Raw genomic sequence first — 16081 nt, 5'->3', positions numbered from 1 at the left:
AGGGACGGGGAGACCGAGGGAGGGATGGAGGGAGGGAAGGAGGAAGGAAGAGAGAGAGAGAGAGACGGAGCTAGCGCCAGCCAGCCAGCGGGCTCTCGAGGGGCAGCAACCTCGTGAGAGGCCGCGCACAAGCCATTAGGTAATGCGCGCGAGCCCTTGGGGAGGCGGGGCGGGAGCGCGGTCCGGCCGCCGGGCTTCCTTTCCCACTTGTCCGCATCGCTCCAAGGAACTGCGTTGTTTGGGAATGGCGACGCTGGTCGTTTGCTGCAGTGCTCCCGCTTGGAAGGGAAGATTTGTGAGGGGAAGATGTTGATGACAAGCTTACATTTCTTTTAAAATGCTGTTTCCCGAGGCGCTCGGCTAAGGAGGAACTTTTTTTGTGAGCGTGGCTGGGACGGAGGACTTGTCCTGCGCGTCCACAGGCAACGAGGGCAAAACCCCTTGCGACCTGGTTGTGAGAAATGGGGAAAATGAACACACACACACACACACACACTCGGCCTCCCCGTCGCCTGGATTCTCACTTCCCCTTCAGGCGTGCTCTGAGACTCAGGCGCGCGGCGCTTTTCGTTTGCGGAGCCGGGGGAAAAAAGTTGCCTTTCCCCAAAGTGCCGCGACTCCCTTGAAGCGACTCGTAGCGGGCCCCGTTTTTTCCCCCCCTCCGTGCAACTTCTGGCTATCCCCCATTTGCCAGGTCTGCAACTAGAGGCGAGTGCCTCGCCTTCAGCCGAAGGGCAAAAGCCCGATCTCGTCCCGCTCCCCTGTTCCCTCAGAACGCTGCTTGATGGGCTCTCCACGCGGGTTGAATGGTCGTCTCAGTCCGTTCCCACCCCCCGCCCACCCCCGCCATCGATTCTGTAAGCACACGACACACACACCCCGGGGCAATTGAAGAAAATAGGATGATGAAGGACTGCAAACTAACACGTTACACGTCTCCATCGATTAACCATTATTTCCCTGAATGACAAGCCGGTGGTCAAGTAAGTGAGGGTGACGATTTATTTACACGTGAGACAGGGAGAGACGATTTCTTTATTCCGCCGGCGAGCTCAGCGCCCGGCAAGCTTTGGCGAGTCAAGAGCGCAGCTCTGGGAAGCGCGCTGGCCTTTTCTGCCTGGGTTTTATGAGGGACGAAGTGAGTTGGGCTGGAAAGCTGCGAAACGACCACGCTTCTCCGTTCCGCCTGGCCCTGGGAGGATAAGGACGAATTAGCAGCAGCGCCCGTTAGCAGCAGCGCCAGGAGCGTCCGCCGGGGCAAACGAGGGGAAGGGCGGCTCCCCCAGCCTCGCAGATCCTCGGGAGCGGCAAGGATCGGGTTTCTGCTTGGAGGGAGGGGGGAGCGCAGCTCGCACGGTCCGGCTTCGTCCTCTGGCCTGGCCCAAACGCCGCCTCTCTCGCCCCCTGCGCCGGGGCCAGGGGCCAGGCTGGGCACGCGAGGCGTTGTTCCCCTCCCGCAGGGCAGCCGCGGAGCAGACAAAGAAGGGAGGGACGTGCTCCCTCCTTCTGCCCCCCTCCGGAAAAGCGGGCGGGGGGCGGGCTTGCTGGCTGGGCTTCCTTGGGATGCTGGCGCCTGAACAAAGGGCGGGAGCCGCCCAACGTGGGCTGCAGCAACTCGCTTCTCTGCCCCCCCTTCAGGCAAGCGGGGCTTCGTCCCCCGCCTCTCCGGACCTGCCCGCGGTGCTCCGACCCTCCCACTTTTAAAAGCCGCTGTTCTTAGGAGAAAAGCCCCCGTCGCCCCCTCCCCCCTGCGCGCGCCGGCCTGGCCCCGTTTGACGAATGCGGCAGGTCTCCAAACGGGACGGCGCGCACCTCTACAAAGGGGAGACCCGTTGCCGCGCAGGTGCCTCCCATTTTGCGCATGCTCAAAATGTTTTTTGCGCATGCGCGTGAGTGGACGCACGCGCGCGCACTTTTTGCGGCTCCCACTTTTTTGTTTGTGCGACGGAACCGGTTCTGAGTGGCTCCTTTCCTTTTTTCGGTTGCCGACCCCTGTTCTAGTAGCTTGCCCTGTCAGTGTTGGGAATGGTAGTTCTTTGGTTGGGCTGTTTGCTGTTAGCTTGATCAGCAGTTCCATGATTGGGATATTAGTATGTATTTGATTGGAAATGAGGCAGGAGAATATTTGATTCAGCTATGCCATGAACAATAGCTAAGCATAATGAACACATCATTTGAACAATCCAAATGGTGACTAGACACTTGTATTTCACTAAATGGAGAACATCAAAACTAAGTCAACTACATATTATGCCAAAAGAAGTGGAAAAGTTCCATTTCCTCGCTGTGAAAACAATCCCTAGCCCAGATTGTGGATGAGACCCTGAACTGTTAGCTGCCAAGGTAAGGTTCAGGTGTTGCAGTATCAAATGACCACTCATGATTCAGAAGTTTGACACTGAGAAGATTCCCTGGCATATGCAGTTGAAGAACAGATTTGAACTGCTCAGTTTTATAGAAAGATAACCAGATGAGCTATGGGCTAATTGTAACTAAAATAGCCCAAGAACATATTACATACAGTAAAAACAACTGTCACTAAATTAGCCCAAGAACATACTACAAACAAGATACCAGATGGGTGTAATAGTATAGATTGCAAAAGAAAGGAGGAAAGCAAAAGCCATTGGTGATGGAAAAAAATGCAAAGACTAAATGCAAAGTTGCAGAGAGAGACAAGAAAAAATAAAGAAAATTCTTGGGCTGAACAATGTAAGAACCAGACATGAGAGGTTATACAAGAGAGGTTCACTTATGTGAAGAAGGCCAGAAACCTCTTAGTGGCAGAAAAAAAGGCTATAGTCAGAGGAGATAATGGGCAGGAATTGCATGACCAATTAGCAATCAGAAAACCATGTCTGCAATATGTAGAACAACACACAAAAAAAAACTTGGCCAAACCATTAGAGGAGAAACTGATCTACCAAAAATGGAATCTGGTATCCTGAAGAAGGAAGTCGTGTGGGCACTCAACCAGTTGCCTAACCCCAAAGCCCCAGAAGTTGATGGAATTCTTGCAGACCTGCTGAGAACTCTGCCAACGAAAGCACTGACAATGCTTTGCCAAAGTGTATGGATGTCTGATCAGTGGCCAAAAGAATGGAAAAGGTCTACATTTATCTCAGTATCAAAGAAAGGTGATATGAAAGACTATTCCAACCACTGAAGCATAGCCTTGATGCTATTCATGAATAAAATTCTTTTGAAGATAATCCACCAATATTTGAATTCAGTCGCCAATAGAGAACTGTTGATGTACAAGCACGATTTTAGTAAGGATGAGAAATGCATGATCCTGTGCCAATCTACATTGGATGATGGAAAAAGTAAAGGAATACCAAAGAGACTTCTACATGTGTTTTATTGATTACACAAAAGCCTTCAACTGTGTTGACCATGACAAGCTCTGGAACTGCCTCAGAGAACTGCATCCTGTTGCATCTGTTGCATCCTGCCATACTATTCAACATGTACACAGAAATATTTATGAGAAATGCACATTTGGAGGACTTTAACCATTGGGTTTAAAGTTGGTGGTAGGACTATCAACAACCTCCGATATGTAGATGATATAACATTGCTCACAGAAAGCAAGGAAGATGTGGAATGGCTAATCCTGAGTCAAAGATGAAAGTGAAAAATTTGGATTGCACCTTAACATCAAGAAAACAAAGATAATGACAATGAACATACAGGTCAGAATGTAAATCAACAATGAGACCATCAAAATACTAAAGGAATTCATCTTTCTCGGCTATAAACTCAACTGTGGTGACAGCAGCCCAGAGATCAGAAGGTGGATAGCCTTTGGAGGAACTGCAATGTCTGGCATGAATAACATCTGGAAGAGTAAAGACATTAGCCTCTCAACCAAATGCAGATTTGTTAGTAATATTTTTTTCCAATTGCAACTGTAAAAATAACAAAAATCCTAGACTGAACCTCACCAAAAGTATCATTTGAACAGAAGATTGCCAAACAGAAGCTGCATGCTTTGGTGATGTCATGAGAGCTGTCTCTTGAAAAGACAATCATGTTAGGAGTGATCAGCAGTAAAAGAAGGGGCCATCATAGTATCCACTGGCTGGATATATAAAGGATGATACCGGGATGACATGGCAGATCTGAAGGAGGCAGTGTGAGACAAAGCAGCATGGAGAATGCTGATCCATAGAGTGGCTAAGGGTCAGACATGACTGAATGGTTGACGATGATGATGATGTGTTTAGAAGTCAACCCACGAAGTTGTCAGAAATAACTAGCACATGCTATCCATTTGCATGATGGATTTTGTAAAAAAAATATTAGGAGAGTTTCATTATTTTCCTAGCCTTGCGAAGGAAAAACAGAACTAGACTCGGGATTGCTATCAAGGAGTTGTGTTCAGCCTAAGCGATCAGTATTTTTATAGTTGAACTCATTTTTTCCCAAATCAGATATTCTAATGAACCTGGAATGATTGTCTATTTTTATTCAAGTAATTTTGTTTTGTGGCATAGTAGAGATTTGGGCTATTTCATTAGTCCTTTAGATTTGCTCAGATTGTTTTACTGTTTGGTCTTTGGCAAGATAAAGTATTTTTACATATTTATTTACATAGACTAATATAAATGTAGTTTTAAGTGTCTTGGATTTATTCACTACTGGTTGTAAAAATTGAACATTTGTCAAACACATTGTTCCAAAAATAGTATTCATTACAGCATTAAATTTCTGACTCAGATGCAGGAATTGTGGACAGAAGGAAAACTGACTTCAAAAACACGCTGCTGGGCCCAAGGCATGGATGGATGGCGACCATTGCAAGTTATTCCTCAGTTGAAATGGTGTCTACTGGCCACTGGACAAGCTGTGCTAAATGAGACGGATCTGGCTACACTTATTCTCAACATGCTTGTCACAATGTGTAGCTATTTTCCTAGTAGGTAAGGAACCTAGATTTCAAAAAGTCAAAAACTGTTGAAGAAACCACTCCAAAAAAACATGTAATTCTTCACTATAAAGGAGGTCAACCTCTATAGAATTCATATGTTGAGCTAGTAAAGAGTTTGTTCTAGGGAAAAAAACAATGTGAAGCAGAAATGAATGTCTGCTAATTAGCCAAAAGACAATAGAAGCAAATGATTTTGTATTAAATATACTGATTAGAAAAATATATTTATTTTAGAGATCAGGATAATGCTATTATAAGACCTTTACCCAAGGTGAAGAGGCTCCTCTCAGACAACACATGTCTTCCCCATATCATTCAGGTAAATTGATGTTCCATCTTACCTTTCATACATGCCTCATTTCCTGCTTAATTTTCAACATGCTATCTATGTCTATGGTTTTTTTTAAACTGGAAGTAATGTTTTTGACAATAACTGATCAATATTTTAATTTGAAATGAATATTTAACTTTTTTTTTACACTACAGCTTTTGCTGACTTTTGATCCCATTCTTGTTGAGAAAGTTGCCATATTACTCTTTCATATCATGCAAGACAACCCACAGTTACATCATCTTTATCTCAGTGGAATATTCTTCTTCATTATGATGTACACTGGTTCCAATGTACTTCCTGTGGCAAGGTAAAAACAAAATTTCCATATCCCTTCTGGGTTAGTTTGAGTAACATGCAATCTAGCAATCCATAAGTCTTTTATTTTTTATTTAGCACAATGCTCAGTCCTAGTATCAGTATGGAAGCCAGACTTTTCTTAACAGTCAGTCAAAAGATCCAGCCATTTCCTGCTGATTTTGTCATTTTTTTCTACCCGTCCTTAAAAGAAATGAGAAAAATACAGTATACAACCAGCAAATCAGGATTTATAAATCGGGCGGAACCATAATTTCAAATTGTGTTTTATTGCAAAATGTAAACCATTATTTCTTTCTGACAATAGCTTTACTCTCTACTTTATCTCTTAGCAATATGTGCAAATCAAGCTACTATATTGTAATGATGGTATGGGGCAATCTGATGATGAGGCATTTCCTAAATAATAGAGTATCTGTTTACTAATAAAAATTAAAGTTTAGAGCATGGCAGCAACCAGGCTGCACAAACAAGCGAAGCCCCATCCGCAAGATGCAGGCAGCACACAAAACCTCTCTCCACGTAACCGGTCCCTGGTGCCCAAAAGGTTGGAGACCTCTGGTTTAGAGTGTCCTTTCTCAACATTCTTTTTCTAGGGAAACCCTTTGAAATAATCCTTAGTGAACCTCTGCCAAAAAAAAAAGAAATTTCTAATGCTCATGGTATATTAGCATAATCAGTAAGCTGAATTGAGACATATAAAAATCCCAACCACTAAGATGTGCAAAGTTATAAAAAATCCTTTTTTAAAATCATGACTTCTTACAGAACCCTAGGACTCTGCAGAAAATAAGGGAGAAAGGCTAGCTTAATAGAAGCACTTAAATTACATAAGAATTCATATCATTTAACCATATAAATGTATCTTTTAGGTTTTTGAAGTATACACACTCAAAACAAGCTTTCAAATCTGAAGAGGTAAGATATATTAGCAGTAAAAACCAACATTTAAAATGTCTGCAAATAAGCCAATCCTAGTATTGTATTAAGCATTATTTTGATTATTTTTAGTCTTGTAAATTCTTGAGGATTTTGTTTGCTGCAAACAAAATATTTTTACCTTTTACCAAAAGTATCTACAAAATTGCTCTTCTGCTAGTGATTAAATTTATCTATATATTACTAATTATTTTATAAGGAATCTAATTCTGTTTATGTTTGTATGCTCAAATAAACTATTTTGTTAACGTATAATGTCAGAAATCAACAACTCTGAAGAAAGTAAGTTCTTTTACAGTATTAATGTAGCATACAAAACTCAAGAAAATAATGTAATTATTATAATTTAATTATGACATGTTGATAGAAAGGAAAATTGAAGAATTATTTGTATTTAAATATTTGAACAAAACAAAATTCTGGGTAATGAAAAGAAATTGCTTAGTGGAGGAACAAGCTGGATTTAAACCGGAGCACTCCAGAATAGAATGCTTGTATTATTTTATGCACTTTGATGACGAAACAACTAATTAGTGGCAAGAAACTGTTTACCACCTTTGTAGATCTCAATGCTTCTTTGGACTCTATAAAGAGAAACATTTTGTGGAAGAAATTGGCTAACTTAAATATCGAACCCAGATTCTTACTCTTACTCTTTTCCTTGATTAGGGCCCTCTACTCTAAACACTCATTTGAAAGCCTGTATAGCTATAACTGCTTTTCTTAGAGTATACCTACCTATAGTGGAGTTAGACACAGTTGTATCCTGAGCCTCAGTGCTTTTTCATCTCTGTCAATGTTCAAACAATAGTCCAAACATCCATAATAAATTCATTAATACTCTTCTATATGTTGATGATATAGGGATGTGGGTAAATCATTTTAAAATAAGCTCGACAAGGGTTGAGAAAAATACTAAAAAACTATATAAATTATCCAATAATACCTGTCAATGAGTCTAATCCAATTCTCAAAAAGGATCTGTTCTAGAGTTGGATTTGAGTTGCTGGAATCCATGGACAAATATGGACATTTCTATCATCTGCCATATCATAAGTGGACATGTATATGTGGTGTCTCAGCCACCAAAGATATTTATTTTATTTATTTATTTATTTAGTTACATTTATATACCGCCCTATTCCCTGAGGACTCAGGGCGGTTTACAGGGAATTAAAAATCCAACATACAAAAGTTAAGAACCAAATTAAAAAATATTAAATTGACCCTGTACTCAATTAAAAAGAACCCCAATTAAAAATTTCTCCTCAGTCTGGGCCCGAGCGCTCGAAGAGCCAGGTCTTCAGGCCCCGGCGGAATGATCGGAGGTCGGGGGCAGTTCTCAGTTCCACCGGCAGCTGGTTCCAGAGGGCAGGCGCTCCCACCGAGAAGGCCCTATCCCTGGGTGTCACCCGCCGGCAATCTCTTACCGGCGGGACCCTGAGCAGACCCTCCCTGTGGGAGCGCACTGGGCGAAGGGCGTTTGATGCCGGCAGCAGGTGTTCCCTCAGATATCCCGGACCCAGGCCATATAGGGCTTTATAGGTGATAACCAGCACCTTGAATTTCACCCGGAGGGCAACCGGAAGCCAATGCAGCTCACGGAGTAGAGGTGTTACATGGGAGTATCGGGAAACCCCCATTACAACTCGCGCGGCCGCATGCTGCACCAATTGAAGCCTCCGAGTGGTCTTCAAGGGCAGCCCCATGTAGAGAGCGTTACAGTAGTCCAAACGGGAGGTCACAAGCGCGAGAGTAACTGTGCGTAGGGCGTCTCGGTCCAGATAGGGACGCAACTGGCGCACCAGGCGAACCTGAGCAAAAGCCCCCCTGGTCACGGCTCCTATATGGTCTTCGAAATTGAGCCGTGAATCCAGGAGGACGCCCAAGTTGCGAGCCCTATCGACGGGGGGTAACACCTCACCCCCCATCATTAATGATGGAATAACTTGGTTAACCCGATATTGATTGTTTATTGTTTGTCAACTTAAGATTTGATACTTAACATCCCAACTTGAAAGTACAGCTCACTGAAATCTGTACATTGTGAGCAAAACTGCTAATTTTATAGCTAAGAAGAACGTGCTATATTGAACAGTTGTAAATATGCAAATATGAGGTACAGTTGCAAGAAAAAGTATGTGAACCCTTTGGGATTACGTGGAGTTTTGCATGAATTGGCCATAAAATGCGCTCTAAACGTCATGTAAGTCACAACAATAGAAAAACACAGTCTGCTTAAAATAATACTACACAAACATTAGCTGTTGTCATGTTTTAATTGAACATAAGATGGAAACATTCACAGTGCAGGGTGGAAAAAGTATGTGAACCCCTAGCCTAATGACTTCTCCAAGAGCTAATTGGAGCCAGGAGTGAGCCAACCTTGACTCCAACCAGTGTGATGATATTGGATATGTTGCTGACAGCTGTCCTGCCCTTTAAAAACACACACCTGTTTTGGGTTTACTGGTCTCAAGAAGCATTGTCTGATGTGAACCATGCCTCGCAGAAAAGAGCTCTCAGAAGACCTACGATCAAGAATTGTTGACTTGCATGAAGCTGGAAAGGGTTACAAAAGTATCTCCAAAAGCCTTGATGTTCATGTGTCCACAATAAGACAGACTGTCTACAAATGGAGAAAGTTTAGCACTGTTGCTACTCTCCCTAGGCGTGGTCGTCCTGTAAAAATGACTGCAAGAGCACAGCACATAATGTTTAATGAGGTAAAGAAGAATCCTAGAGTGTCAGCTAAAGACCTACAGAAATCTCTGGCACATGCTAACATTTTTGTTGACACATCTACAATAAGGAAAACATTAAACAAGAATGGAGTACATGGGAGGACACCACGGAGGAAGCCATTGCTGTCCCAAAAAAATATTGCAGCATGTTTGAAGTTTGCAAAAGAGCACCTGGATGTTCCACAGCACTACTGGCAAAATATACTGTGGACAGACGAAACCAAAATTGAGTTGTTTGGGAAAAACACACAACACTATGTGTGGAGAAAAAAAAGGCACAGCACACCAACATCAAAACCTCATCCCCACTGTAAAACATGGTGGAGGGAGCATCATGGTTTGGGGCTGCTTTGCTGCCTCAGGGCCTGGACGGATTGTTGTCATTGATGGGAAAATGAATCCCAGAGTTTTATCAGGACATTTTGCAGGTAAACGTACGACCATCTGTCCGCCAACTGAAGCTCTGCAGAGGATGGGTGATGCAACAGAGTCCTGACCTCAACCCGATTGAAATGCTGTGGCATGACCTTAAGAGAGCGATTCACACCAGACATCCCAAGAATATTGCTACACTGAAACAGTTTTGTGCAGAGGAGTGGTCCAAAATTACTCCAGATCGTTGTGCAGGTCTGATCTGCAACTACAGGAAATGTTTGGTTGAGGTTATTGCTGCCAAAGGAGGGTCAACCAGTTATTAAGTCCAAAGGTTCACATACTTTTTCCACCCTGCACTGTGAATGTTTCCATCATATGTTCAATTAAAACATGACAACAGCTAATGTTTGTGTAGTATTATTTTAAGCAGACTGTGTTTTTCTATTGTAACTTACATGACGTTTAGAGCACATTTTATGGCCAATTCATGCAAAACTCCACGTAATCCCAAAGGGTTCACATACTTTTTCTTGCAACTGTATTTGAATATTTATTCTTTATACTTACCACATATATTTTATTATATTTTCCTTTTATCTATTCTATCCTGGACATATATCCTGTATTCTATTTTGCTTTATATTTTTGATATGGTTGTAGGTCATAAAGCTAATCAGTCAATAAACATAAATAAAATTTCAAGTAAAGCTGCAGTTCAGTCATTTCAGATGCTAAATTTCAATTTCTGTTGACTAAAATTAAAATCTCATAAATGGGAGGCATCATGGTGGAGAAAGCAATTATCTTGCTGCTTTTAAGCCACCTAGAGCCACCTCTAGGTAAAATGGGCAGCATTCAGATATAATAAATAAAACATAAATATCTCACACACTTAAGAATAAATTGTGCTGAACATCTGCAAAAGTATTCACAATTTTGTTACCAAAAGTAAGCAACTTTTTAATGCATATGTTAGCATGTTTGTTTACACTTATTTGTGTTCCTGTTTTCTTTTTTAGGCAAAAGGTCAAGATATAGTTCAGAGAAGCATTTTGGGACATATCCTCCCAGAGGCAATGGTGTGTTATTTGGAAAACTATGAACCGGAAAAATTTTCTGAAATTTTTTTGGGTGAATTTGATACTCCAGAAGCCATTTGGAGCAATGAAATGAGGTAATTAACATATCCTGTAAAACATACTTTTTTCATTGTATTCCCATTGATAATTGTTGCCTATAATTAATTTATTAAATGTTTTTGCAGCTTGTAACAAAGAAGCAGATTTAATGTCTGATGAGAAAATCAGTGCCTAAAAGAATGTTAATGTTTATTTGATTAAAGAGATATTTGCAATTTGCAGGCGCCTAATGATAGAGAAGATAGCTGCGCACCTTGCTGACTTCACCCCACGTCTTCAAAGTAATACAAGAGCACTTTACCAGTACTGCCCCATACCAGTTATCAGTTATCCTCAACTGGAAAATGAGTTGTTTTGCAATATTTATTACCTCAGACATCTTTGTGATAAGCTTCGGTTTCCTGATTGGCCAATTAAAGATCCTGTAAGTCAATTTGTGGTCATCTTTCTAGTTTCTAACATTGGGGACTTGAGAAATAAATGGAAGTATGCCAAGAAATGTGAGATCCCTATTCTCATAGCTTGTCAGGCTCATCATGCTCCAATTGTGACATAAATGTTTATATGTTTAATTTAAATTAGTTGACATTGTTCTTTTCAAATTTGCAAAAAATAAGAAATAAAAGGAAAAATGAGATAATAGTTTTTTCTCTCTATTCTTGAAAATATCTCTTTGGAAGAGCTTTTCTAACCATGTTATCGAAAATTAGCACCATAACCATTTATCATTCTGAAGACATGAAAAGTGTAATGTAAGGATTTTTTTAAAAGAGCCCTCTTCCCCTGAACCAGAAAAATCCTAGTCCCATCCACTTGTTACCATTACCCTTCCTGTAATGGTTTATATACTCCACCACCACCCCAAATTGTTAAGTGGAGCCACTATCCATAGTTAGAAATATTAGAAGAGTGATTATTTCATAAAACTATTAGAAGGGTAATTATTGCATGGAAGAGCTAAATAGAAATCTTCTGTATTCAGGTTAAACTCTTAAAAGATACACTAGAAACCTGGAAGAAAGAAGTTGAGAAGAAGGCACCTACAATGTCCATAGATGATGCTTATGAAGTTCTAAATCTACCAAAGGGTCAAGGATTGTAAGTTTCTAATTATGAAAAATAATTGAAAGCAACATTCTAAAATGAATGGATTTAAGCCTTTATACTGCTGTCTGAATTCAGCGTAGAGTAACGTATAGACTTCGATGTTATAAAAATGTATAAATCAAATCGATCAGATGAACTATTTCAAAGACTCTGTTGCCAAAATTAAATTTTAAATATACCTTGATATTAATGTTGTAGATGCAAAAGATAACTACAAATGCATTTTTCCTTCTGACTAACAAAATATTGAATTGCAGATAGTACATATAATCCTTTCTGTACTTTATAGACATGATGAAAGTAAGATCAGGAAAGCTTATTTTAAACTGGCCCAGAAATACCATCCTGACAAGAATCCAGAAGGTCGGGTAAGTGTCCTATATTAAATATGTGTGATGCTGAAAGAAAGCATTGTGTCCTAATCCAGTAACAGAATGTTTAATATGTTAAATTTTCCCATTTGTTTTACATCATATACATATTCCTTTGTATGTTTTTAGTTCTCTCTTTCATTCAAAATTAACTAACATTTATTAGGCCAGATCTAAATATTCTTAATTCATCAATATTATAAAGAAGAGTTAGGAAGGAGATTGAAGCTATGGAGAGGCTCTAGTAGGTCATATAGTCACATTGAAAAACAATTCTTAGAAAACCTACATTTAAGCTTTCCTGTCCCTGTGCTTATGCTGACCTCACTAAGTAGGCTTAAAGAAATCCAGACTGAACTGAAGTTGTCATTTTTCTGTTGAATAATTTCCTTGCAGCTCTCCTGCATTTTTGTTCCAAGAAAGTAACGGGCAGTTCTTTCTTTCCTGTAGTCAAGTACTCCTGAAGATATTTTCATACAGGTAGTCCTTGAATTATAACCCTAATTGAGCCTGGAACTTTGGCCATAGTTGTTTCAGTTGTCAATTGAATCACCATGATACAATTTTACAACTGCTTTTACTAAGGTCATTAAGCGAGTCACATGATTGTTAAGCAAATCACCCATTCATAAATCCAAGTCCAGTTTATCCAGTGGGCATATTTTGCTGGAAAATGGCAAAAATGTTGCAAAATGCAATAATTAGAGTTGATGGTAAGTCTAACTCAATTGAAGGGTGTTCCTTTCTATGAAACTCTACGGCCAGTGAGTTGCTGGAGCTAATCAATAAGGATGTAAAGATATTCAGCTAACATATTTTGCATAAGAAGAAAGAGTCTTTCAAACTGCAGCCGGACAAGCATAGGGAGATCAAAATCAAGGAGTGAGGGCTGTGAGTAAAGTGTAAATGTCAGAATTAAGATTAGTTCATTTCTGCCCTTAGAAATGGTAGTTACTCTGTTCTGGTATCAGGCAATCAAGTTGTGGAAAAGCTCAGAGTTAGGCTGTAGCAAGTACTGTATTTAGTATTTGCATATTGCAAGTTTTTTGACAGAACAATAGTTTGCAGAATAAACAAAAGAAGGAACAGCATTACTGAAAATTATGTGCTATGTATATCTACTCCTAAAGAACTTATTTGTTTTGCAACATTATTAAATTTATTTTCAGATAGTATTTATATACATTTCTTTGTCCTTTTTTTAAAATACAGGATATGTTTGAAAAGGTCAATAAAGGATACGAGTTTCTCTGCACAAAGTCTTCTAAAATTGTCGATGGTCCAGATCCTGAGAATATAATTCTGATTTTGAAAACTCAGAGTATCCTTTTTAATAGACACAGAGAAGGTAATTAGATCTAGCATCCAATGTATTAGACAGAACTGAGTAGCTGTAAAAATTTAGCAAATATATACTCCCAGTTATTAAATAACTTCAGTACTAGAATACTACAATACTTAGGCATCATTAACCATGTATAGCTAGAGTTTCAACTTGTGTTTGGCAGATTCTCATTTTGTAGCTAATGTATAAATCTTAACATACATTTCCAAATAAATATATCAAACTAAAATAATGAAAAATATGTTCATGCAGTTATATTAAAATATTTAGCCTCAGAATAATATATTAAATGTATTTTTTCGCCAAAATAGAGAAGGAACTTGTTAAGAAAATGTGAAACTTGATATAAAGGAGAAAGCAAGTAATTGTAAAACACTTCCAATATTTTTACAAGTAGTTCAAGTTCATTCTTTCCCAAAGCAGTGTGTTTCAACCATATCCTTGCTTGCAAAGCTTTCAGAGCTATCAGAGATCTTTAATGTTATCTCGAACTCTATGTGTGTAATAGATTTTGATGTGGCTTATAAGGAAAGAATGAATTCTGGATAATTTTATATGTTTATTAAACTTTCTTTAGTTTTAATTTACGACAGTTTCTGAGGAAATATCTTTGTTGTTGTTTTAGAAAAGAAAAGCCAGCAAAAGGTATTACATGTTAGGGTTTTAAGTAAGATTCAATGGATCTAAAATATTATAGCAGAAATATGTTAAAAATCAGAGAAGTATAACTTGCAGCATAGAATACTAACTTCAAAAAGATTTCATTGCAGACATTGATTTCTCACATTTTCAGATTTGAAGCCCTATAAGTATGCGGGCTATCCCATGTTGATTAAGACAATCACGATAGAAACTTCAGATAACCTCTTGTTTTCCAAAGAGTCTCCTCTGTTGCCAGCTGCTGCAGAATTAGCTTTCCACACAGTAAATTGTTCAGCACTTAATGCAGAAGAACTAAGAAGAGAGAATGGAATAGAGGTATATTCAAACTTACTAATATAAGTTTTTGTTGTATTATATTCTGCAAAGGGGAGAAATGGATTTTAACAATGATTATTACTAAATATTTTCAGGAATATTAATTTGCTCATACAGGCACCATGTTATAAATACAAAATTTTAAACATAAAACTGCCTTTGAGTTTGAACAAGCAGAAGAAATTTTAAAACTCTGCTGTTTTGACTTCACATTGTAGAATAGTAGAAGTGTTTATGAGCAAATAAATATTTGGGCTATTAAATCTCAGGTTGTAGCAGAAATAGACATAATACCTTCAAGTATTACAGACTTCCTCATCTGCCATAAATCCTTCTCTCTGCTGCTGCTGGCTGATATGAATGGGATTTGGTACGGAAATACTAGATTGTCTACAGTTGTATTATAACTTTAAAATATTGTTCAGAGTTGATAGGGCGGTATAAAAATCTAATTAATAAATAAATAGTCATAGCTTTCTATAACCAACTTTGATAGTTTTCCATTTGACAGTCTACAAAACAAATGTCATCCATCCTTACAGGTTTTGCAAGAAGCTTTTAATCGTTGTGTTGCAGTCTTGACACGTTCCAGTAAGCCAGAGGATATGTCAGTCCAGGTAATTCTTAAAGAAATCCTATCATGCACACTGGTATAAGATCTAAAATATAAATAAAATAACTATACAAGAAACTGCAAAGATAGATTAGAACAGCAGTCCATTTTGCTCATAATTGTCTATGCCAAGAGCAACTTTAAGTAGCTAGCAGCATGTTAAAACACAATGGAAATAAACATCAAGCCAATAGCACATAACTCTATTCCATAAAATACCTGAGGTAAAAATAACAGAAAACCAAATTGTAAGGGACTTTTGAGGTCTAGTCCAACCCCTTGCTCAACCTGGAGATCATATACCATGTCAGACAAATGGCTGTCCAGTCTCTTCTTAAAACCTCCAGTAATGGAGCATCCACACAAAAAAATATATTTCCTTAGTTTTAGATTGAATCTCCCTTTGATAAGTTTCCATTCATTGCTTCTTGTCCTGCCTTCAGGTGATTTGGAGAATAAATTGACTCCCTCTTCTTTGTGTCAGCCGCTTAAATATTGGAAGACTATGATTATGTAGTGGTTTATGAAGAGTACCGTGCCTAAGACATAGCTTTGGGGTACCCCACTGCATATGTCCTTCCATGTAGATGTAATTCCAATAAGGACTACACATTAACTGTGGTTGGTCAGCTAGTTTTCAATCCATCTGGTGATAATGCTATCTAATCCACAATTTTTATCTTATCAACTTTGTTAAATATCTTACTAAAGTCCAAATATATTATGTCCATAGCATTTTGCTGGTCACTTTGTCAAACATTTGTCTGACAAACCCATGTTGGCTTTGGCAACTTGGCTTGCCTCTAAGTGTTGGCAGATTTGTTGCTTTCCCAGGATCTTCTCTAGTATTGATGTTAGGCTGATTGGTCTTTTGTTTCCTGGATCCAT

The 16081-nt window shown here is 39.3% G+C and overlaps 1 protein-coding gene across 5 annotated transcripts in view; it reads left to right on the top strand.

Annotated features, from left to right (window-relative positions):
• Window positions 1-16081, top strand: part of DNAJC13 (DnaJ heat shock protein family (Hsp40) member C13) — an 82949-nt gene that overhangs the window by 48255 nt on the left and 18613 nt on the right. For all 5 annotated transcript variants that reach the window (XR_014028405.1, XM_081343187.1, XM_081343185.1 and 2 more), the window contains 11 exons: window positions 4723-4925; window positions 5168-5252; window positions 5420-5574; window positions 6455-6500; window positions 10660-10814; window positions 11002-11203; window positions 11762-11877; window positions 12176-12254; window positions 13470-13605; window positions 14396-14580; window positions 15123-15197. Coding sequence is in view for 4 of the 5 variants with exons in the window: in XM_081343187.1 (XP_081199313.1) it covers window positions 4723-4925; window positions 5168-5252; window positions 5420-5574; window positions 6455-6500; window positions 10660-10814; window positions 11002-11203; window positions 11762-11877; window positions 12176-12254; window positions 13470-13605; window positions 14396-14580; window positions 15123-15197 (1437 nt within the window). In the remaining variant the exon portion in view is untranslated. The remainder of the gene's footprint in view (window positions 1-4722; window positions 4926-5167; window positions 5253-5419; window positions 5575-6454; window positions 6501-10659; window positions 10815-11001; window positions 11204-11761; window positions 11878-12175; window positions 12255-13469; window positions 13606-14395; window positions 14581-15122; window positions 15198-16081) is intronic.

This window comes from Vipera berus (genome assembly GCF_964194415.1).
Source record: "Vipera berus genome assembly, chromosome: Z".
NCBI classification, from domain to species: Eukaryota; Metazoa; Chordata; class Lepidosauria; order Squamata; family Viperidae; genus Vipera; species Vipera berus.
This window is presented reverse-complemented; position numbering and strand designations above follow the sequence as displayed.